At 39.2% G+C, this 22863-nt stretch overlaps 1 protein-coding gene across 1 annotated transcript in view; it reads left to right on the top strand.

Annotated features, from left to right (window-relative positions):
• Window positions 1–22863, top strand: part of RELN (reelin) — a 462655-nt gene that overhangs the window by 385809 nt on the left and 53983 nt on the right. The window contains exons 41-46 of the mRNA XM_012650296.1: window positions 107–336; window positions 4734–4954; window positions 6850–6997; window positions 9252–9510; window positions 10377–10626; window positions 17371–17539. Of these exons, the coding sequence (XP_012505750.1) occupies window positions 107–336; window positions 4734–4954; window positions 6850–6997; window positions 9252–9510; window positions 10377–10626; window positions 17371–17539 (1277 nt within the window). The remainder of the gene's footprint in view (window positions 1–106; window positions 337–4733; window positions 4955–6849; window positions 6998–9251; window positions 9511–10376; window positions 10627–17370; window positions 17540–22863) is intronic.

Below are 22863 nucleotides of genomic sequence, written 5' to 3'. Positions count from 1 at the left end.
AGGACAGTTCCCAGGAAAATGGGCTCTAGAAAATAATGAAGTGGTGAATCATTTCAAGGCTTCTTGCTCTGAGGTAATTTGTATCATTTCCTTCTTCTTCCCCAAGATCAACGTTGGATGCTCAACCGACAGCTCATCTGCTGATCCCGTGAGACTGGAATTTTCGAGGGACTTTGGGGCGACCTGGCACCTGCTGCTCCCCCTCTGCTTCCACAGCAGCAGCCACGTCAGCTCCCTGTGCTCCACCGAGCACCACCCGAGCAGCACCTACTACGCGGGAACCACGCAGGGCTGGAGGAGGGAGGTCGTGCACTTCGGGAAGCTGCACCTTTGCGGGTGAGGACCTGCTGCTTGGCGCCACATTTGTTTCTCATCTGACAGGTTGTCCCTGAAGTCATTGTTGACTTGCTGCTTTATCGGGGGAAATTTCCACCCTACGTGTCTTCCTCAGTTCTCACTCGAAGAAGATCAATGGATATTTAAAATGTAGGACACTGAGGTGACAAAACTACTAACTTAACAATTAGAAGGTAGATTTTAAGAGCACACTGTGGACTGCACCCTGTAGTGGGGTTCCTATCCCCATGGGTGCTTATTAGATCCATTAGGAAGCAGCAGAAATGTGGTTTTCGCCTCAGGTTGTGACTCTCTTCCTGCTCACCCACCTCACAATATAAATGCAGTTAGAATTTTATGACTTTCAAACATCTACCTGTATCTCCCATTCAGGGAGAGGACATGTAGGGAGGATGGAAGTCCACAGAATGTTCTGGTGTCTCATAAGAAAAATTGTTAGCACATTTCCCACAGACATTTCTACTTTTTCAACCTCTCTCAGCATTCTTGTTACATATATTTGACTCTTCTGTTGAAAAGCAATTTGGAGATAAAGGACTTCAAGCCTAATAGAAATGAAATAAAAAGTATATTTCAAAAAATAAAACTAATAAGTAAACAAAGAGAGGAAGTCAACAAAGCAGGCTGCCTCGAAATTTGTGTTTTGTCTCAGAATAAAGAATTTGTTCTTTGAGTATGTCAAAAAAGAAGAAAGCACTAATATCATATTTTCAAGATGGAAAGAGATTTAGATTCCTGATGTGAAACTGAGCATAATTAGAGGTCTTGGGTCTTCAAGCAAAACTACTAATGCCTAGTACTTTTCCAAAAGGGTGAAAGTGGATTTTCAAAAGTCTGCATTCTCTTTGAACTTAAATTCATTCCCTCATCATTGTCTCATCAGCATAATTTTTATAATTTGATTGCTAAGGGCTTTAATATTTTGTGTTGTCAACTGTGTCATTTTCTAATCCTTGCTATTACATCAGGACAATATTCTAATAGGAAATGTAACTCTTTCAAAAAATTAGCATTACTAAGCAAAATGCCCTCCAGCTTCTTTAGAATGGACACCAGAGGAGGTGAGGAGAGTATCTGGAAATCTAGGAACACACAGAGCTGATGACTCAGTCAGCACAACCAGAAAGCTACCATGGGTTGAGGGGAGTTTGTCCATAGAAGAATTGAGCAGGGGAAAATAGCTCAGGAAAAACTTTTTATCCAGAGTCAGTTTTAAGATTATATGTTACAAGAAATATAAAGAGGCTTATAAAGAAAAGTGGAAGAACGTACTGGAAAGATAATGGGAAATTGCTTGGACACCACTTAGGAAGAGTGAGGACCTCAGCAACAGGGGTTTGTGATCCTTGTTTTTATCATGGTGTCATTAACATCACTCAGCAAACCACAGGTTTTATTTTCTGGGAATCTTAATTCCAAATTTCAAGCAAAGAAAATCTGAACCTCTCAGCTATGGCCAGAAAGCCAGTGTTCCAACAGAAGCAAAGCTGCCCAAAGACCCTATCTATGGGTGGGGCAGGTGGCGGAAAAGGCCTGGATAGCCGATAGGCTCTGTTGTGGTCTGAATGTTCATGTCCCTACCAAAATTCAGGTTGAAATTCTACCCCCCAAGGTGATGGTATTAGGAGGTAGGTGGGGCCTTTTAGGGAGTGATTAGGCCATGAGAGTGGAGCCCTCATGATTAGCATCAGTACCCTTCTAAAATAGTCCCCATAGAGCTGCCTTGCCTAGTCCACCATGTGAGGACACAGCAGGAAGGCACCCATCCACAAACCACAAAGTGAGCCCTCACCAGATACTGAATGTGCTGGCTCCTTAATCTCGGACTTCCCAGCCTCCAGAACTGTGAGAATTAAATTTCTGTTCTTTATAAGCTACCCAGTTTATGGTATTTTGTTATGGCAACTTGAACAGACTAAGACAGTCACCTTATGAATAGAATATTCCACCAAACTCCATCATAGTATTGCTGAGAAGCTCCAGGTTTTCTCTTTAATGGACCTCTACTTTGCTCCAATTGCCCAGTTAAGAATTAGATTAAATAGAAAACAACCCTAAAGATAGGTTGGAGGCCATGATTTTAGATTGTTTGTCGAATGGAGACTTGTTTCAGCAACTTCCCACATGAAAATAATCCTATCTCAAGGAGTGTGAAATCAGGTCACAGAGATCTGCCATCAGAGGCACTGAGTGAAGATGCCCGTGCCAGGAGAGTGCTCCAGTGTCCTAGAGACCACCTCACTAAACATTTAGAGATGTCCAGTGTGCTGTGCTCACATACAAGGCTCCACACTATAATTTGGAAATTTGAACAAGAGAAATGCGTATGTCTGTATTTTCATCCACTGGTGAAAAGCAGCTTATAAAACACAATCCTATAATAATGTACAGAACTTAGACGGTCATGTTATTTGTATTCCATGTCATTTTTATTTCTATGAAAAGAAAGTAAATGCGTTAAGAAGGCATGCCCATTCCAGAATGATATAAACATACTTCTCAAACTGCCTTCAACCATTTCTGTGAAGAGAAGAATTTGCCTTAATAGTGTTGTCTAGTCCTTGTTTCAGGAGAAGAATTAGCACTCTTCTTAAAACCCATGCAGGCATGAATTGCTGGAAGGCAAAAGTTAAATTTTCTCCAACTCAGTGAATCATTCCTTGGGTTGTATTCAACATGATACATAATAATGGCACAAGTGCTAGATGCTAAAAAAAAATATAAAATCCATGTTAAATTACCCTTTTCTGTGCATTTGTTGGACACTAGATACACAACAAAAGTTTTCAGGTGAAAAATGGCCATTTTTTTTGCCTGTACATATAGTCAATTTAAATTCAAAAAAATAAGTACTGAATTTACATGTAATTTTATTCACATCACCTTTGTGTTTTTTTAGTCTAGAGTCTTTTTGTCTTTAAAACTTCCTAATTGTTTTTGCTTTATGCAGTTTCATAACAAGTCATCCGAAACCTCTATTTAATGAAAGCAGTGTTGTGTGCTTGAAATTTTAAGTTTATCTTTAAAAAACAGATCCTTTTGAATACCACTGGCTTAGGAGAACAGATGCTGACATTCACCAAGGAGGGTGGCAGTGAGAAATTTTCAAAATAAGATTTCAGTGGAAGGGAACCACAGCGAAACCAGACCCTTCAGCCCATTTATCATAGTGCTTGCAGTTTCTGTGTCAAGGCAGGTGAACAATAATAAATATCTACCCAAGGTGGTTCATTTGTATTCGGAACATTTGAATAAATAAGAAGTTCAAAAGAATCCTTGTAGACTTTTGTTAAAAGGAAAACTCCGGCCATTTCCCTTAGCTCAGCAGTCTGAAAGTTCAAAAGGTAAGTCCTTCTTGCCAAAACTAAACTCTGACAAGTATTTGAAAATAAAGTTTAATTACGAACTGGCATTTTGGGAGCAGCTTGATATAGTTGGATTCTTGATACAAACAATGAAATTAGGGTTAAAATCATATGTAGGAACTTGACTCCAGCTTTACTATCAACTAGGCTTTTAGAAACCTAACAAATGCATTTCCCTCCCACCATCCATCCCCAACTCTAATGTTTGACTTCTAATTTCTGTTTCTCATATAAAAAAACTATTCAGAATTTAGTTTTTATGACAATTGAAAATTGAGAAGATTCACAAGACACAAAAATAAATGGATATGCCATCTCTATAGCCTGCTCCTCTAAAATAAATCCATCTTCTTTGAACTGAGTTTTACACATGATATAATACATTAAACTGTTTCTAGACTGACCTCAGTATGTAGATTATTTCCAAGGAGCTAACTTATCATCAACAATATGATAGGACAATTCATTTACAAAAGGAAAATTGTGTTTAATTTAAAAAGAAATTAAGAAATAAGAGACATGTAACTGAAAGTAAATCTGATTTTGTCACCTTTTCTCTTAAGATAATCCATTGGGGCTTTCTGTTTCTAGTAAGATAAAATCCAAAAAAAAAAAAAAAACTCAGTTTAGTTCATAAGGCCTTTCCCAACAAATTAGATGCAACAAACATTTACTGAGCATCTACTGTGTGTGAAACGCTATGCCATCCACCATTAAAAGGTACAAAAAAGAAAGAGACGTGGACATAGACCTCTACGCACTCAGGGCGTGAATACACTTTTAAATAACTCGAGCTCTGGTAACTATAGTAATGGAAATCCCATCAAAACTATGGAAGAGAGGGAAAGAGAAAAATTGAAAGATTGTTCCTGAAATGGCGAGTCATGTTTTCTACTTCTGGAGTGTGGTACACAGGCAGTAACTGTCCCTTCTTCATTGATCAGATGCGCTTACTTTGAAGGTACATTGTTCTGTTGATTGTTTTTTGAAAGACTTGTATCTCTTTGCCAGATCTGTGCGTTTCAGATGGTACCAGGGATTTTACCCTGCTGGCTCTCAGCCAGTGACGTGGGCCATTGATAATGTCTACATCGGTCCCCAGTGCGAGGATATGTGTAACGGCCATGGCAGCTGTGTCAATGCAACCAGGTGTATATGTGATCCCGGCTACTCGGGTCCAACCTGTAAAATAAGCACCAAAAATCCTGATTTTCTCAAGGATGATTTTGAAGGTAATCTTTTCTCCTAAATTCTGTGTAGCTTTGTGAAAGAGCTTATATTTTAAACACAATTTGTGATAGAAAACCAATCATTAACTTCACTATAATATTTCATTATTATCATTACAATTGTGAATACCCAAGAATTCATTCAGTTTTGAATTTTATAGGGTTCTAGTTTTGAAACAATGGTCAGTGAGAGAGAACAAGACCTTAGTTGAGAAAAACTAAGGCCATTTTCACCACTTTTTCTACCGCATGTAATTTCCAATTAATGATAGTTTTAGAAAATGTCTATAGAAGTTTAATCTTATGTGGAGGAAAGAATTTTCCAGAAATATAAGTTCCTGTCATTGTTTTACCACTAACTCATGAAACAGCCTCTCATCACTTTCTGTACTTCAGCGTTACACCTAGAATCCAGCATCATAATGTGTAAAGATAATGTTACAACATAGAAAAATGTGTCATGTAATAATTGGAAAAAAGCATTTAAATTGTATACACACTATGATCAAACTGTAGAAAAACAGCTTCGTAAGAGAAAGTCTTAAATATAATAGCTATCTATATTAGAATAGTAAGATTAAAAGATCTTCTTTTTGCCACATTTCCTATAACATTGTTATACTTTTGATATTATAATACATTTTAAAACTGGATCTAGGTATAGCCATACAATGAAACATTATTCATGCATGAACATTGAAAACATTATGCTAAGTGAAGCCAGACACAAAGGCCACCTATTGTGGGACCCCATTTATATGAGATATTCAAAGTAGGCAAATGCATTCAGACAGAAAGCAGATTAGTGGTTGCCAGGGGCTGGAGGAGGGGAGTATAGGGAGTGACTGCTTAATGGGTACAAGGTTTCCTTTTGGGGTGAAGAAAGTTCTAGAACTAGGTATCAGTGATAGTTGCACAAGATTGTGAACGTGCTAAATGCCACTGAATTGTTTATTTTAAAATGGTTAATCTTGTGTTATGATATTATTCCACAATGAAAAAAAACAACTAAATCTGAGATGAGTGCACAGATTTGAGAGCTAGTTTTAAAAGATATTATTTGATAGAAAATAATAAAGTTTACCAAAATTTCTCCCATTAAAATTTCTCCATTTTTAAAAATATTATATTATACCTGCCTGATACTGTCCTCACATTAGAAAGGACACAGTGAAGAGGCTGGTGGAAAGGCCACATACCCTCCCTTACTTTTAGCCTGTGCCAGTCTCTGACTAACAAGTGTCCTTTCTTCAGTGTGGAGGAGCAGAAAGGAAGGGCCCATCTGGCCCAACCGTAGATACTCAAGAGAAGACCCGCTTCTCCTGTCACGTGGACCCTTTAATTATACCAGCCAAGGCTAAACAATTCAAACACGCTAAAATGTTGAAGAGGCCTCTTATCCCAAAATATATGACTTTAATATTTATGACTTCGGCCGGGCGTGGTGGCTCACACCTGTAATCCTAGCACTCTGGGAGGCCGAGGCGGGCGGATTGTTTGAGCTCAGGAGTTCGAAACCAGCCTGAGCAAGAGCGAGACCCCGTCTCTACTAAAAAAAATAGAAAGAAATTATCTGAACAACTAAAAATATATAGAAAAAATTAGCCGGGCATGGTGGCGCATGCCTGTAGTCCCAGCTGCTCGGGAGGCTGAGGCAGTAGGATCGCTTGAGCCCAGGAGTTTGAGATTGCTGTGAGCTAGGCTGACGCCACGGCATTCACTCTAGCCAGGACAACAGAGTGAGACTCTGTCTCAAAAAAAAAAAAAAAAAGAAAAAGAAATATTTATGACTTCATGTTTTAAAACTACATAATGCATTTACCATATTCATTTTAAAAATATCGTATGACTGACTGTACTTGGGGTCATAGGTAAACCACATTTTCCACTTTTTTCAGGTCAGCTAGAATCTGATAGATTCCTATTAATGAGTGGCGGAAAGCCATCTCGCAAGTGTGGAATCCTTTCCAGTGGAAACAACCTCTTTTTCAATGAAGATGGCCTGCGCATGTTGATGACACGAGACCTGGATTTATCGCATGCTAGGTAATCATTTTTAGATGCTGTTGAAAAACCACATTGTAATATACAGTAGTAGAACATAATCAAATCAGAAAGAAGCAGAGAAATCTCCAGACAAGACCTCCAATTAGAAATGCTGAACTTTTCTCTTGTCAAAGCCTCCATTAAGATGCAATTTATATAATTTCCATTCTACAACTGAGAGAGATTAGAGATTTGTTCAATAACTACATCAGAAAGGAAACATCTAAACAGACAAAAGTTAATACCTGGTATTTTGTAAGACTGAGACTGGGAGATAACAATGTTTAATTTACTTGAAGAAAATAATATTGTATCTGCTTTTTATCCACCTTGTACACAACACTTTTTATTAGCACTTGGACTATGTCAAAAGTATTTACGTTTATTACACCATGCTCAGTGAAAGTTTAGTCAAAATACAATATATCTTCAAATTATTCACAATTAATTTTATCTCCATTAGCAATTTAAGAACATGTGAAGTGCAGCCTTATTCTTTAAAAGCATCTTTGCAATGATTCACTGGCACATTCTAAGCAGTCATTTTCTAAATTGAACACAGTCACTCAGAAACAAACATTTTAAACTGGCTCAGAGGATTATATCCTGTCATGATGTGTATGCCTTGATCATTTGATGAGCCAAAAACTTAACTAGGAAAATAAGAAAGGCAGTTTAACATGTGGAAAATGGAACCCTGACCTATTTTTGCAAGTGAACAAAGAAACCATATTTCTGTTTTTTGAAATATTTCAGAGTATCTTAAAATACATCTTAACATGTTTATTCCCTCTTTCTCCTAAATCTCTTATTTATCGATTATAAATTTGACCATGCAATCATAGAAAATACAGTTCTGTGAGATAATTTTACAGTTATAGAAAATAAGGTTTTACTATCTTTATCTTATCTTAATGTATATAGTCTAATTTGGTATTGCTTATCTAAGATTTTTATTAACAACTGAGATATCTAATTTAGTAATTATTAGGTTTTTCCAAATAAGTAATTCTGACGTGGTTTATCTATCACTGAATTAATATAAAGATTTTCTCAATACAAATAGACAATATGCTATAAGTTTTTCTCTGTAATGATTATTGTTTTTATAAATGTAAACATCAGTAGGCACTAACCATGTATGTTTTCATTAATCCAATGTTAAAAGCTCCATTATTTAACTCATCTCAGTATCATGCTGTGTAGGATTTGCATATATTGACCTGAAAATGCTCCATGTAAAATCCCAATTTTTTCAGGGTCATGAGATAAGTAAATGGGAGGGAAAATCTCATGAGGAATAAATGGTTTTATACATAGTACTGATAATATTTTTTATTATAAGTCCCAATATATTTCCTACGTTTAGCATGCATACATTATTGGGTATGTGTGTTGGGTTACAGTGAAATTTATTCTGCATTACCAGCCAACGTAGTGGCCAGACCAGGCATCAGCAGCTTGCCTGCCAAAGATAACATGTGAGCTAGTTTTCATTGGCACCCCAGCTGGTTGCTGCCACTCTGTCCACCTCCCTGCCAGCTGGGAAAGCTGCCACTGGCTAGCTGCCACAGTTCTCAGTGGCCAGTATCATCCATCCCCAGCCCCAGCAACAGTCAGAAGCTGGCACAGCCCACCACCACCACCAACCCACACTCATGCTCCCCTGCCCCTGGCACAAAGGAGAGAAAAGGCGCCCAGGCTTGACATACCTCTTCCAAGAGATGCCTGGCCTTTCACAAAGAGGTGCTACAAGCACTGAATTTAAATGTGTCTCCCAAAACCAATCATAAGACATCTAGAAAACTCCTGGTGAAACCTGAGAATGGATGATTTTGCCAATAATGTGGCATAAACTACATTAATTACATTCTTCCAGTTGCAAACACTAAGGATCCAAATTTATCTTAAATAGATGACAATACACACTCCCAAACCCGCACAGCCTCCCTCCCATCTTCTTACAGAGTAGCCAGAGGGCACAATGAATGCTTACTTCCCTCAGATTCACCTGAGGAGAGATGTGAGCTACAAATGTGGGCACAGAATTGCCTTTTTTCAGACTTCACATTTAATTAACTCCCTTTCACATTAAAAAGGAAAATCAGGTTTTGAAGTGATTGCTTTGGACATTCATTAAATCATCATATTTATTAAAGCCATTTATTCCCCTATGTTGTCCTGTCTGCTTGTCTTTTCTTAACATGGATTTCTCCTTGAAGTGAGAGTCTACCTTAATGTTTACTAATGTCAGATTTGTGCAGTTCTTCATGCGACTGGGCTGTGGGAAAGGTGTTCCAGACCCCAGGAGTCAGCCTGTGCTTCTACAGTACTCTCTCAATGGCGGCCTCTCGTGGAGTCTTCTTCAGGAGTTCCTTTTCAGCAACTCCAGCAACGTGGGCAGGTACATTGCCCTGGAGATACCCTTGAAAGCCCGTTCTGGTTCTACTCGCCTCCGCTGGTGGCAACCATCTGAGAATGGCCACTTCTACAGCCCCTGGGTTATCGACCAGGTCAGTCCCTTCAGGATTAACTATTTTAATTTTTGTCACTTGAGCTGAATGTGGCCTTAGAAAGCATTCACTCCAACCCCCTTGTTCAGTAGACAAACCCAGGACTGACAGTTGAATGACTTGCCCAAGGGCACACAGCAAGATCAGACATGGCATTTGGCGTCCTTTCATTCTCTATTCCTTCAATTGCCTAAGCTTATAAAAATAAATGGCACAACAGAAGGCCTGGGTCCTGCTCATAGAGCATCCTGCCATATGGATAGAGGGACTTTATCAAGCGTGATACAAGGTTATAATTCTCTGAAAAAGAAAATGTGCAAATTAGCATTGGTGCCACATGCAGTAGTTCCCAAATCTTCTTTCCTAGCCTTGGAAGAAAAAAATAAATAAATCTCCCCAACATTCTTATAGACTGCTCTAAAGGATCTTTATACGTAACAAAATGTGTATCAAATAGAACTCAAAGAACCTGTCAACAAACCATGGAGTTCATGCAAAGAATTGGAACTGAAATGCCTTAGGATACAACTGTCCTTAAATAGAAATTTTACATGGGAAATAATTGCATGTAAGCCAAATTTTACTTTCCTAGCTTGGGTACATGTAGTTTCCAAAGGCACAATTTGGCCCATGAATGCTGTGAATGGTTTCGTCAATCCTTTGATTTGTTTTCTGTAGCTTCTTGCCAGATGGGCAAGGCGACCACGTAAACAAGAGCATTCTGAAAGGCCCCTAACATTATGCTAGCTGTGTAGTGCCAGTTCTGAGCAGGCTGACAGATAAAAACAAACAAACAAAAAAGACTGAACTTTCCTGTATCTTAAAACCACATTGAAAATTTGTTTTTTTTTTTTAATACCTTTCAGATTCTTATTGGAGGAAACATTTCTGGCAATACAGTCTTGGAAGATGATTTCACAACTCTGGATAGTAGGAAATGGCTGCTTCACCCAGGAGGCACCAAGATGCCTGTGTGTGGCTCTACCGGTGATGCCCTGGTCTTCATTGAAAAGGCCAGCACCCGCTATGTCGTCACCACAGACATTGCCGTGAATGAAGATTCATTCCTACAGATAGATTTCGCAGCCTCCTGCTCAGTCACAGACTCTTGTTATGGTAAGTCTCCCACTTCTAGGTAGAGGGACAGAAATGTGTGCATGCACACCCATGCTACCTCTACCACAGGACTATTTTGCACCTCAGATAAGTCTGGAAATAAAACACAAGTGCACTTGGAGCCAAACCATACTGTATTCTTGAAAATACTGTGTGTAAATTGACTTTTAAAAGTCTATTTTTGAAAGCAACAGAATATCAGCTTATTTTTTAAGCATATGTACATGAAGACTTGTTTTATAAAGTAAATAATAATAATTTGTAAATCTAGATTCTTTTTTGTATCAGACTTGTAGAATAAAGGATACACTGGTGGTGTTTTTCCATTCCAGGACTCTCGTCACATAGAGAATGCCAGGAATAAGTAATAAGATTTATACATGTATTTGTATATTCATGGATTTTAATTCTCAGGGATTTGGATTAGACTAGTTATTGTCTCTTTTCCACATCCCCAGGAATGATGAAATTTTGCTGTTCCCATTTTACCTTATATTTTTGCCATTGTGGGTCATAACACATTCTGGGCCACCCTCACTATGAATAATTTGCATCCCCAAGGTTGAGTATTTGTGTCAGCACACACACACACGTACACCCCATACACGCACACACGCACACATAAACCAGTCTTAGAAGGAATTAAAACTGACATCATTGCACTCTTGGACCCTTCACCTGAACTTACAGACCTGTCAGGATTCTTAGAGTCTCCTAGTCTTTCGCCATCCCGTGCCCCTCTTCTTCCTAGAGATACAAACCAGGATGTTCACAAGGGCCTTGTTTGGTTTTAGATTCAGGGGGAGGGGCACTGAAATTTGAGGAATTTGATTACTTTCAAGGTCCTACAGAATCCAGATTTTTTTATATTTCCATTAGTTTGAACGTAATGGACCTATGTCAGAAGGAATTCCAGAAGTACTCTTTCTACCACAGACACAATCAGTCAACACCAGACTAGGCAGTGGGGGTAGAACTTTGAAAAGAGAAGATAGAAAAGTAGAAGGGACACACCCTGTCTTCAGAAGATACAGACTAGTTGAGGGTCCATGTGGGGTCCAGTAAATCAAGTGCTCTGTGGAGTGGTACTGATGCAAAAGGTAATGAGAACTTAAAGGGGGGAAAGATGACCAGTGGTTGGCCAATCCAAGAAGTTAAGGAACATTTCTCAAGGGAGCTAAGTCTTAAGTGGACCTTGAAGGTTGCAGTGGGTTTTAAGAGTGGATGGAGAAGAAAGGACACTCCAAACTAGGCTGGAAGCATAAGCAAAGAAGCAGATGTGGGCGTTCTCCCCATGTTTGGGGGAGACTATGAGCAGATCAGCCTGAACAGGCAATATTTACATCTAAAGGAGAAAAGCAGAGTGTATTGATTTTGAAAGCAGACTAGACTCTTACTCCCTCATTAACATGGGAAGTTTATGGGAGCCCAGAGGAGTAAGTTATCACGTGGTCAACCTGCAGCAGCACCAGGACTGACATTCTGCCCTCATGGGCCCAGTCACGTGTACTTTCTACCATAGGCTGGTGCACCCTCCTGAGAGAAGTTAAAATGAAAGATAACATGAAAGAGGAAAGTGGCTAAGTGGAGTTGGCAACAAATTATGAAGGGCCTCTTTTAAAAGGCAGGCACAGAATCTGTGCTTGATAAGGTCATGAACAGGAGAGTACAAGCACAGAGGGGGACGTGGTGTGTTTTAGGGAGATTAGCTCAGGATGAAGGTGGGTAGAGAAGAATCCCAGTCAAGAAGCCACAGTGGTAATCTCAGTGGGAGGCAATGCAGGCTTGCACTGTGTGGCATGAAGAGCACTGGAGTGGATAAAATTGATATGAGACAATGCAAACAAAAAGTCAAGAAGCAGCAGATCTCAGAACTAGGTAACAGGTTGAACAGAGGGGAGAGAGAAGAGTAAAATTTATCAAATAACTTCTAAATTTTGAACCCCGAAAACTAGTGTAAAAGTATTTCCATTGATAAAATTCGTTAGTTAAGAAGAGATGTTCGTTTATGACAGGAAATGGTAAGTTTTTCTTAGTTCAGGTGAAAGTAGTTCTAAGTGAAGATCTCCTTTAGTGAGGAGGATGTACAATATGGAAAGCAGGAACTTTGTCTACACTGTTCATCGCAATACACCCAGCATCCAGCACAGTGCTGGGCTCAATAAACACTGGTTGAATAAATAAAATCATTTTGAGTTTGGGAGATTCTGGCACAGAGGTAACAGTTGAAGTCCTATGAGTGTGCCTGTAGAATAGACGGCCAGAAACAAGGTCTGGAAAAACGCCCATAGCTGGGCAAGTTAGCAAGGGAGTCAGAATACAAATAAGAAAAGAGACTCAGAATAATACCCCCCAAAATAAAAGAAAGTTTCAGGAATCAGGGAGTCATCAATAATGTTCAATGCTGTAAGGAGAACAAGTAAAATGAAGACTGAAACCAGGCATTGTATTTACCTAGAAACCTCAGGGCAGCACATGGTCTCACACTGGCTGCTCAGGAGAGTCACCTGGGAAGCCTGAAAGCTCCTGACACCTTGGCCATGCCCCAGAAGAGTTCAATCAGAACCTCTGGTGATGGGGCCCAGGCATCAGTGGTTTCTAAAGGTACCCAGGGGATTTCAGTGTACAGCCAAGACTGAGAACCACAGCCATAGAGAAGGGAATTTCAGAGGGGAGGTGGGGGTTGAGGCATTTTATACAGTGAATAGGGAAAGAGAAATATAAGACAGGGGGTATAGGTTGAATGTTCCAGAAGAAGAAAAAGGAAAGAAAGAAGTATCTTTCCATAGACCCACAACATGACTACAAGCATTGGCACAAATTCCATGGCCTTCAACTATCTCCTTATATCGCTCCGATCTCCTTATTCCATATGTATCCCATAACACAGCAGGGCAAGGTATATAAGCAAAAGAGAGTTTACCATTTCTAAGGAGTTTCACCCATACCAGGAACAAAATTGACATTAGTTGGTCAGGATTCCTATAGAATGGTCAAAATTTTGAGAAGTCTGCTCAATTTTTTTTAACTATTTAAAAACTAATTATTAAAATATGCAATTAATATGTTCCCCATCTATATGTTAACCATTAAATGGGCATAATCCATTAATTTATAATTATTATACTATATTAAATTGTATAACATTTAAATAATACACTTATGTAGTATACAATCATTACAGTAAATTATATTTATAATGGTTATATGTAGTTATTCATATACTATAACTTTATGTGAAGCAATAATATTGCCATGATGATTGTTTTGAAAGTTTCTCATTATAAAAAGTCATTCAGGAAAATTTATCATTTTACTTGATCATACCCCCTTAAAAGAAAAATTATTTCAACATGGAAATTTAAAAATAATAGCTAATAATATACAGAGGGAAAAAATAATACTAGGAAACATTTCAAAGTAGGAAACATAAATATAGGGAAAAATCAAATTGATATTTGATTAAAATTAAAACATACAGAAACATGCTAAGTAATTATGATTCCTGGGTCTGCAGACATGTGTTTTTATCTAGAATAATGCTTCCTGTTTCAGCTATTGAACTGGAATACTCAGTAGACCTTGGATTGTCATGGCACCCACTAGTAAGGGACTGTCTGCCTACCAATGTTGAATGCAGTCGCTATCATCTGCAGCGTATCCTGGTGTCGGATACTTTCAACAAGTGGACCAGAATCACTCTGCCTCTCTTCTGGGCCACCCTCACTATGAATAATTTGCATCCCCAAGGTTGAGTATTTGTGTCAGCACACACACACACGTACACCCCATACACGCACACACGCACACATAAACCAGTCTTAGAAGGAATTAAAACTGACATCATTGCACTCTTGGACCCTTCACCTGAACTTACAGACCTGTCAGGATTCTTAGAGTCTCCTAGTCTTTCGCCATCCCGTGCCCCTCTTCTTCCTAGAGATACAAACCAGGATGTTCACAAGGGCCTTGTTTGGTTTTAGATTCAGGGGGAGGGGCACTGAAATTTGAGGAATTTGATTACTTTCAAGGTCCTACAGAATCCAGATTTTTTTATATTTCCATTAGTTTGAACGTAATGGACCTATGTCAGAAGGAATTCCAGAAGTACTCTTTCTACCACAGACACAATCAGTCAACACCAGACTAGGCAGTGGGGGTAGAACTTTGAAAAGAGAAGATAGAAAAGTAGAAGGGACACACCCTGTCTTCAGAAGATACAGACTAGTTGAGGGTCCATGTGGGGTCCAGTAAATCAAGTGCTCTGTGGAGTGGTACTGATGCAAAAGGTAATGAGAACTTAAAGGGGGGAAAGATGACCAGTGGTTGGCCAATCCAAGAAGTTAAGGAACATTTCTCAAGGGAGCTAAGTCTTAAGTGGACCTTGAAGGTTGCAGTGGGTTTTAAGAGTGGATGGAGAAGAAAGGACACTCCAAACTAGGCTGGAAGCATAAGCAAAGAAGCAGATGTGGGCGTTCTCCCCATGTTTGGGGGAGACTATGAGCAGATCAGCCTGAACAGGCAATATTTACATCTAAAGGAGAAAAGCAGAGTGTATTGATTTTGAAAGCAGACTAGACTCTTACTCCCTCATTAACATGGGAAGTTTATGGGAGCCCAGAGGAGTAAGTTATCACGTGGTCAACCTGCAGCAGCACCAGGACTGACATTCTGCCCTCATGGGCCCAGTCACGTGTACTTTCTACCATAGGCTGGTGCACCCTCCTGAGAGAAGTTAAAATGAAAGATAACATGAAAGAGGAAAGTGGCTAAGTGGAGTTGGCAACAAATTATGAAGGGCCTCTTTTAAAAGGCAGGCACAGAATCTGTGCTTGATAAGGTCATGAACAGGAGAGTACAAGCACAGAGGGGGACGTGGTGTGTTTTAGGGAGATTAGCTCAGGATGAAGGTGGGTAGAGAAGAATCCCAGTCAAGAAGCCACAGTGGTAATCTCAGTGGGAGGCAATGCAGGCTTGCACTGTGTGGCATGAAGAGCACTGGAGTGGATAAAATTGATATGAGACAATGCAAACAAAAAGTCAAGAAGCAGCAGATCTCAGAACTAGGTAACAGGTTGAACAGAGGGGAGAGAGAAGAGTAAAATTTATCAAATAACTTCTAAATTTTGAACCCCGAAAACTAGTGTAAAAGTATTTCCATTGATAAAATTCGTTAGTTAAGAAGAGATGTTCGTTTATGACAGGAAATGGTAAGTTTTTCTTAGTTCAGGTGAAAGTAGTTCTAAGTGAAGATCTCCTTTAGTGAGGAGGATGTACAATATGGAAAGCAGGAACTTTGTCTACACTGTTCATCGCAATACACCCAGCATCCAGCACAGTGCTGGGCTCAATAAACACTGGTTGAATAAATAAAATCATTTTGAGTTTGGGAGATTCTGGCACAGAGGTAACAGTTGAAGTCCTATGAGTGTGCCTGTAGAATAGACGGCCAGAAACAAGGTCTGGAAAAACGCCCATAGCTGGGCAAGTTAGCAAGGGAGTCAGAATACAAATAAGAAAAGAGACTCAGAATAATACCCCCCAAAATAAAAGAAAGTTTCAGGAATCAGGGAGTCATCAATAATGTTCAATGCTGTAAGGAGAACAAGTAAAATGAAGACTGAAACCAGGCATTGTATTTACCTAGAAACCTCAGGGCAGCACATGGTCTCACACTGGCTGCTCAGGAGAGTCACCTGGGAAGCCTGAAAGCTCCTGACACCTTGGCCATGCCCCAGAAGAGTTCAATCAGAACCTCTGGTGATGGGGCCCAGGCATCAGTGGTTTCTAAAGGTACCCAGGGGATTTCAGTGTACAGCCAAGACTGAGAACCACAGCCATAGAGAAGGGAATTTCAGAGGGGAGGTGGGGGTTGAGGCATTTTATACAGTGAATAGGGAAAGAGAAATATAAGACAGGGGGTATAGGTTGAATGTTCCAGAAGAAGAAAAAGGAAAGAAAGAAGTATCTTTCCATAGACCCACAACATGACTACAAGCATTGGCACAAATTCCATGGCCTTCAACTATCTCCTTATATCGCTCCGATCTCCTTATTCCATATATATCCCATAACACAGCAGGGCAAGGTATATAAGCAAAAGAGAGTTTACCATTTCTAAGGAGTTTCACCCATACCAGGAACAAAATTGACATTAGTTGGTCAGGATTCCTATAGAATGGTCAAAATTTTGAGAAGTCTGCTCAATTTTTTTTAACTATTTAAAAACTAATTATTAAAATATGCAATTAATATGTTCCCCATCTGTATGTTAACCATTAAATGGGCATAATCCATTAATTTATAATTATTATACTATATTAAATTGTATAACATTTAAATAATACACTTATGTAGTATACAATCATTACAGTAAATTATATTTATAATGGTTATATGTAGTTATTCATATACTATAACTTTATGTGAAGCAATAATATTGCCATGATGATTGTTTTGAAAGTTTCTCATTATAAAAAGTCATTAAGGAAAATTTATCATTTTACTTGATCATACCCCCTTAAAAGAAAAATTATTTCAACATGGAAATTTAAAAATAATAGCTAATAATATACAGAGGGAAAAAATAATACTAGGAAACATTTCAAAGTAGGAAACATAAATATAGGGAAAAATCAAATTGATATTTGATTAAAATTAAAACATACAGAAACATGCTAAGTAATTATGATTCCTGGGTCTGCAGACATGTGTTTTTATCTAGAATAATGCTTCCTGTTTCAGCTATTGAACTGGAATACTCAGTAGACCTTGGATTGTCATGGCACCCACTAGTAAGGGACTGTCTGCCTACCAACGTTGAATGCAGTCGCTATTATCTGCAGCGTATCCTGGTGTCGGATACTTTCAACAAGTGGACCAGAATCACTCTGCCTCTCCCTCCTTACACCAGGTACGGATGCTTCTGCAGGCAGTGAACCCCAATGTGATAAAATTTGGCATGTCAGATTTTAGCACAGCAAGTTTAAATGAGATATGTGAGATTTTGTTACTCGTTCATGGTATTACCATGTATGATTATTAAGGCTATCTTAATAGGTAAAATAGAAAGTTTTACCAGTTTTTGTGGTGGCATTATTCTGTGGTTTCCCAAAATCCAGGCCTTTACTGACTTTTAACACTAATATTTTTAAAGAACGGCCTACACAAGAAAACAGTGGCTGCATCCCCTGGTTTTTCCAACTTAATTCAGAGATGCCAAGATCAAGTCATTTAAAATAGCTCCATTGGATAAGAAGTAGATTAAAATGAAGTCTGTTTTCTCCCTGTCAGATTGCTATAAATATAGGAGTGAGTGATGTCATATAAGTAAATGTAGCAAATAAACGTGTATTAAAATTAGCATCTGATTTTGAAATTTTATTTTGAACAGTATCTTAAGAATTATCACCTGAAGCATTCTTTCATGTGAAAAACAATTATAACTGCTTCATTCATTGTGTCTATGGGGGGCCATTGTGGCTTAATAAAATTGCCTGGTAAACGCTGGTGAAGAAGTTAAATCTAAACTATCTGTGCATTTGCCCTCCTGTTTGAGTAAAGCAGAAATTAACTTTGCCTAGTGGAATAGTGTTATATGACTTTCTTTCACCATCTAAAGGAAGTGCTGATTATAGGAAAAGTTTGAAATCTTGATAGAAACTGCCACTCCCTCCAAGAAAATGGTGATCAGTTGCTGCCGTTAAGAAATAAGCAAAGCACCCAATGCAGTGTGCGGAACAGGAGTTATAGTCTGGGCTCATTATTGTTTTGTCACTTCCCCACAAATGAAGAATGAATAAATCTTCCTGGCAAATGACCATAAAATTCTACCATTCATCTAGAGCATAACTTTTCTTGGGATTATCATAGATGGGATGGTTTCAGTTACTAACAGCCTGGGGCTGCTTTACAATTGCTGGCGGAGAGGTGCAAGACTATATTAACTGTCAGCGGAGTTGCCAAGTTTAAATGAGATACGTGAGATTTTGTTGCTCATTAAAGGTGTTGCCACTCATGAATTATTAAGGTGATCTTAGTAAGTAAAATAGAAAAAACTCCATTAAGGCAGCCGTCTTTTAAGTCTTTATGAATTCTATGAATTATTACCCAGCTACTTGGTAGCATTTTGCAAATAAGCGACATTCTAAGATTTACTCCAATTAGTCATTATGCCCTTGAGTCTTTTGCTTGAGAAAAGTAATTATTCCTCATCTTTTAATCTACCTTTTAATTGTCTCTTGCACATACCCACAAGAATTTTGACCCTTTCAAATGATATTTGAAAAAATCTGATGAGCCTCTATTTTCTCCTGTTACTGTATTGAAAATATGTGATTTCTTTGTTATGTTACCCTCAAGGCTCATGTACAATGGTCTTAAAGGCAACACTGCCTTATAACAAGGCCCTCTGGGTAATTCAGAAGGAAACGTGCCTGGATGGAGCCCAAGTCAGACCCACTTCTTACTGTGTTCTGCCATGTGCTAAAGATTATTAGAACAACATGCCAGTCACAGAGCACTTTGCCTCAAACATGAGTTAACATATTTATACTATGTCTGCTTTTACATCCAGTCACTTGGTACCTATGATGTGTCTTTGTTTTAAGTTGAACTTACTGCCTCAATGTCTGGAAATGTGTCGAAACGTCAATGTTTATGTTCTGGTCCACCAGGCCAGAACTGAGGATTTCAGTTTGTAGCTCTTTGCTGTAAACAAACATGATGCTGATAACTTAAAGACGTGTGCTAAGTAGAGGTTAGGAGTGTCTGTGACCATGTGACAATTGCAGCCTCCTCTACTCGAATATCATGTAATCACAAGGTCTGGATCCCAGTATTGTTGGCGAGAGAGACAACCTGAGGCTGGTTGTCTACAAACAGACATCAAACCATTCACTAAACTGAAGTGGCCAGTAATCATCACTAGCAATTATTCATTCATGTAGTCATTCATTAAAAAAATATTTCTGAATCGTTTAATTATGTACTAGGTCTATGTAGGAGCTGAACTTATCCCTGCCTTGAGCAGCTTTCAGTTCAGTGGGGAAAGGGATATTTACCAGAAATCACCAATAATCACAGAAGTAAATATAAAATTCAACTGTGATAAGTGATGGAGAACAGGTACGTGGTGCTCTAAAATTATATGTCAGAGGGAGATTTGACTTGGCTGAGAAGGCCAAGGAATGCTTTCTTGAAAAAGGATAATCGAGGTAAGATACGAAGGATGAACAGGAGCTAATTAGGTAAAGTGTGCAGGTAAGAGTGTTCCAGGCAAGGAAAAGAGTCTACAGTATGAGGAAGTAGGCATATTTGAGACGCTGAACATATAGATCAGAGAGGAGCAGAGAGAGGTGTGAGAAGGTGCCAGACTGTGAAGAGCATTGCAAGTTGTATTAAGGATTTGGGAATTCATTATAGGGACACTTAAAAGCCTGTTAAAGTGTGTGGGAATAGGGAGACATGATCAGATTTGCATTCAGAAAAGCTTTTTTCTCCAGTGTGGAGATCACATTGGAGAGGGTAAGAGTTGATGTGAAGAGGCCCTTAAAGAGGTCAGAAATGCAGGTTGTTGGGCCAGGTGCTGGAGCAGACATGGAGAGAAGTGGAGACACGGAAGCAGCAAAACTGACCGAGCTTGCTGATGAAATAGACACAGGAGGCTGAGGGAAAGGGCAGTGCTGAAGATGAACCCTGGTGTCTGAGTTGCAAAACTGAGTGGATGCTGGTGCGTCTCACTGGGAAGGGAACACGGAGACTAAACACAAGGTACATTACACTCTGCTCCAGACATTGTTAAAACCTAAATAATTGGGTAGATTCATAGTTTCTATTCCTTGCCGTACACATTGATTAAGTTAGATCTTCCTCAAAGAAGATCTACCAAAAAAAAGAAAAAGAATGAAAAGCATTGCAGTATAGTGGAGAGCTCTGCCTCTTTATTCCTTGGAGCTTTTAAGCAAGTCATTTCCTGTCTCTTAAACTTCAGTTTCTTCATCTGAAAAATGGAGATCCTTTTTACCATATGAAAATCTCATAAATGTGCATGGAAGTGTTTGGAATAGTGTCAAGATTTATAAAACTATAAACCACTTTACTTTTATGAGTTAGCCACATAACTTATTAACCATAGCACAAGTTTATTATCAGATTTCAACTTCAGACTAAGAAATATTCCTAAATCCCAGGTCAGCTTAACAAAAGTGAGCCCATGATAATGGTAGGACAATGTCTTAAGTTTTTGCCCTGGAGGAGGTCACAGTCTGTTTAAGGAAAATGAGAAGTGTACCCAAGAAACAACTGAAATTTAATACATGTTGTATATAATTTAGAGCTTCACTGAGGAATACGCTAGAATCGCCCTAGGTATTGAGAAATGGGGAAATGGGAGGTAACATTAAATACCAGAGTTAGGAGAGTTTCATGGAAGAGATGAGGCCTGGCCTTGATAGCTAGGAATTAGACAGGTAAGGGGAAGAACATTCTAAATCAGGGGAACAATATGAACAGGGCGGAGACATGTGGACATGAGCCTGGGAGAAGCACAGGAGTTGCTGATTAAAGCAGAGGGCTCCTACCTGGGAGCTGTGGAAGGATGCTGGTTAGTAGGGTTGGATTAACTTACCGCAATCATTGAAGCAAGGCAGAGGAGTTTGGACTTAGAGAAAAAAATGAACTATGGTGGGTTTTGAGCTGAGAATATTCTTCCAAGAAAAGAATGGGGAGAGCAGAGAGACTCAAATAAGAGAAGGTGGCACAGGTGTTGTGATAATAACCTAAAGACGAAGTAAGCATTGTCTGAGCTGCAGCTAACATGCAGGGGATGAGGCAGATACTACAGAACGTGTCAAAAGAAGAACTGATAAAACTCAAGGCACTAACTTCTCCTTCTCCATTACACACACTGAGAGATAACTCTAAAGCTTGGGAGAGTAGTGAGAAGAGGTGGGGAGAGAACTAAAGTTGATTCCAGGAGGGACAGTATGGAAAATATAGTCAGATGATGCTGAACTAAATGTGATGACAGGAAATGCAAATAAAAACATCCATTTGATAGAGATGCGAAGAGCTGAGCCCAAGGGAAGGTAATAAACATTGGAGGCACGAGCATAGAGGTGACAGGCAATGCTGTAAAACTGCCTCTGCTTCCCCTAAGAAAATGTTTAAAAAGAAAAGCGAGGACTCCTAAATTTATTAGCAGAATGAGAGGAAATGGCTAGCAGAGGAACCGAGGGGATTCAGTCAGGGAGGTAGAAGAGTCAAAATGACATGGTATCCGGAAGCCAAGCGAGAAGAGATTATCGTGCGGGAAGAGATGGCCATCCATGACATAAGCTTCAGCGAGTAGGGAAAAAAAGTTTCACAACAAATTTACTGGATTTTTCAATTAGGAGATAATCAGTGACCTTCAAAAGAACAGTTTCAATAAGATGCTGGCAATAAATACAGCTTGTGTGCCTCCAAAGCTCATGGGCTTAACGACTATTAGTTCTACATCTTTATTGCTTGCGTAAGAGATATGGTCGCAGGAGAGACAGGAAGGGAGGAATGCCAGAAGTTCTTGAGAGAGACTGAAAAAGAAGATAGGAAAATGCCAAAACCAATTGCATAGTCCTACTCTGAACCTGCCTCCTCCAAGTTACTAACTCCAGACCTAAAAATAAGAGGTGGCTCAAGTGGCATGGGTTCTTGAATGTCACCTGAGACCCCAGGTGAGTCAATGGAAGGGCAGGTAACCCAAATCCGCTGAGAAAGGGAGGAGGGGAGTGGCCACTGGGAGGCTCAGGTGTGACTTGGCTATTTTAAGTTTGAAGATGATCCATTCCCTTCTACTTGCCCTATGACCTAGCTGATACCATCTTCTTTAAAGATTAACTACAACAATTTGGAAGCCAAGTGGTTTTAGCCACAGCATGGGAGCTACTTAATGTTTGCAGGAAGTTCCAAGGTAAGGTGTTTAAGCACAGGAAAGAGTAAGATTGTAGGATAGGGGTGATGGGACAGAGAGAGGAGGCTATAGCTTTTTGCAGGTAAAAAGATTTAGGGAGGGAGATGGTTTTCAATGATATTCTCATATACTATCATTGCAAACAGAGAAAAGGTCTTATTCTAAGAAAACCAAATAACTAGGCATAATATTTACAGGGCTCTTCCAATATTAAATGGAGTTACAAGTTCATTTTTTTTTTTTTTATTTCAGCAAATTATGGGTGTACATACGTTTAGGTTACATGT

The sequence above is a fragment of the Propithecus coquereli genome, unplaced genomic scaffold (genome assembly GCF_000956105.1).
Source record: "Propithecus coquereli isolate 6110/MARCELLA unplaced genomic scaffold, Pcoq_1.0 Scaffold32, whole genome shotgun sequence".
Lineage (NCBI taxonomy): Eukaryota > Metazoa > Chordata > Mammalia > Primates > Indriidae > Propithecus > Propithecus coquereli.
The sequence above is the reverse complement of the archived record's forward strand: the minus strand, read 5'-3'. Positions and strand labels throughout refer to the sequence as shown.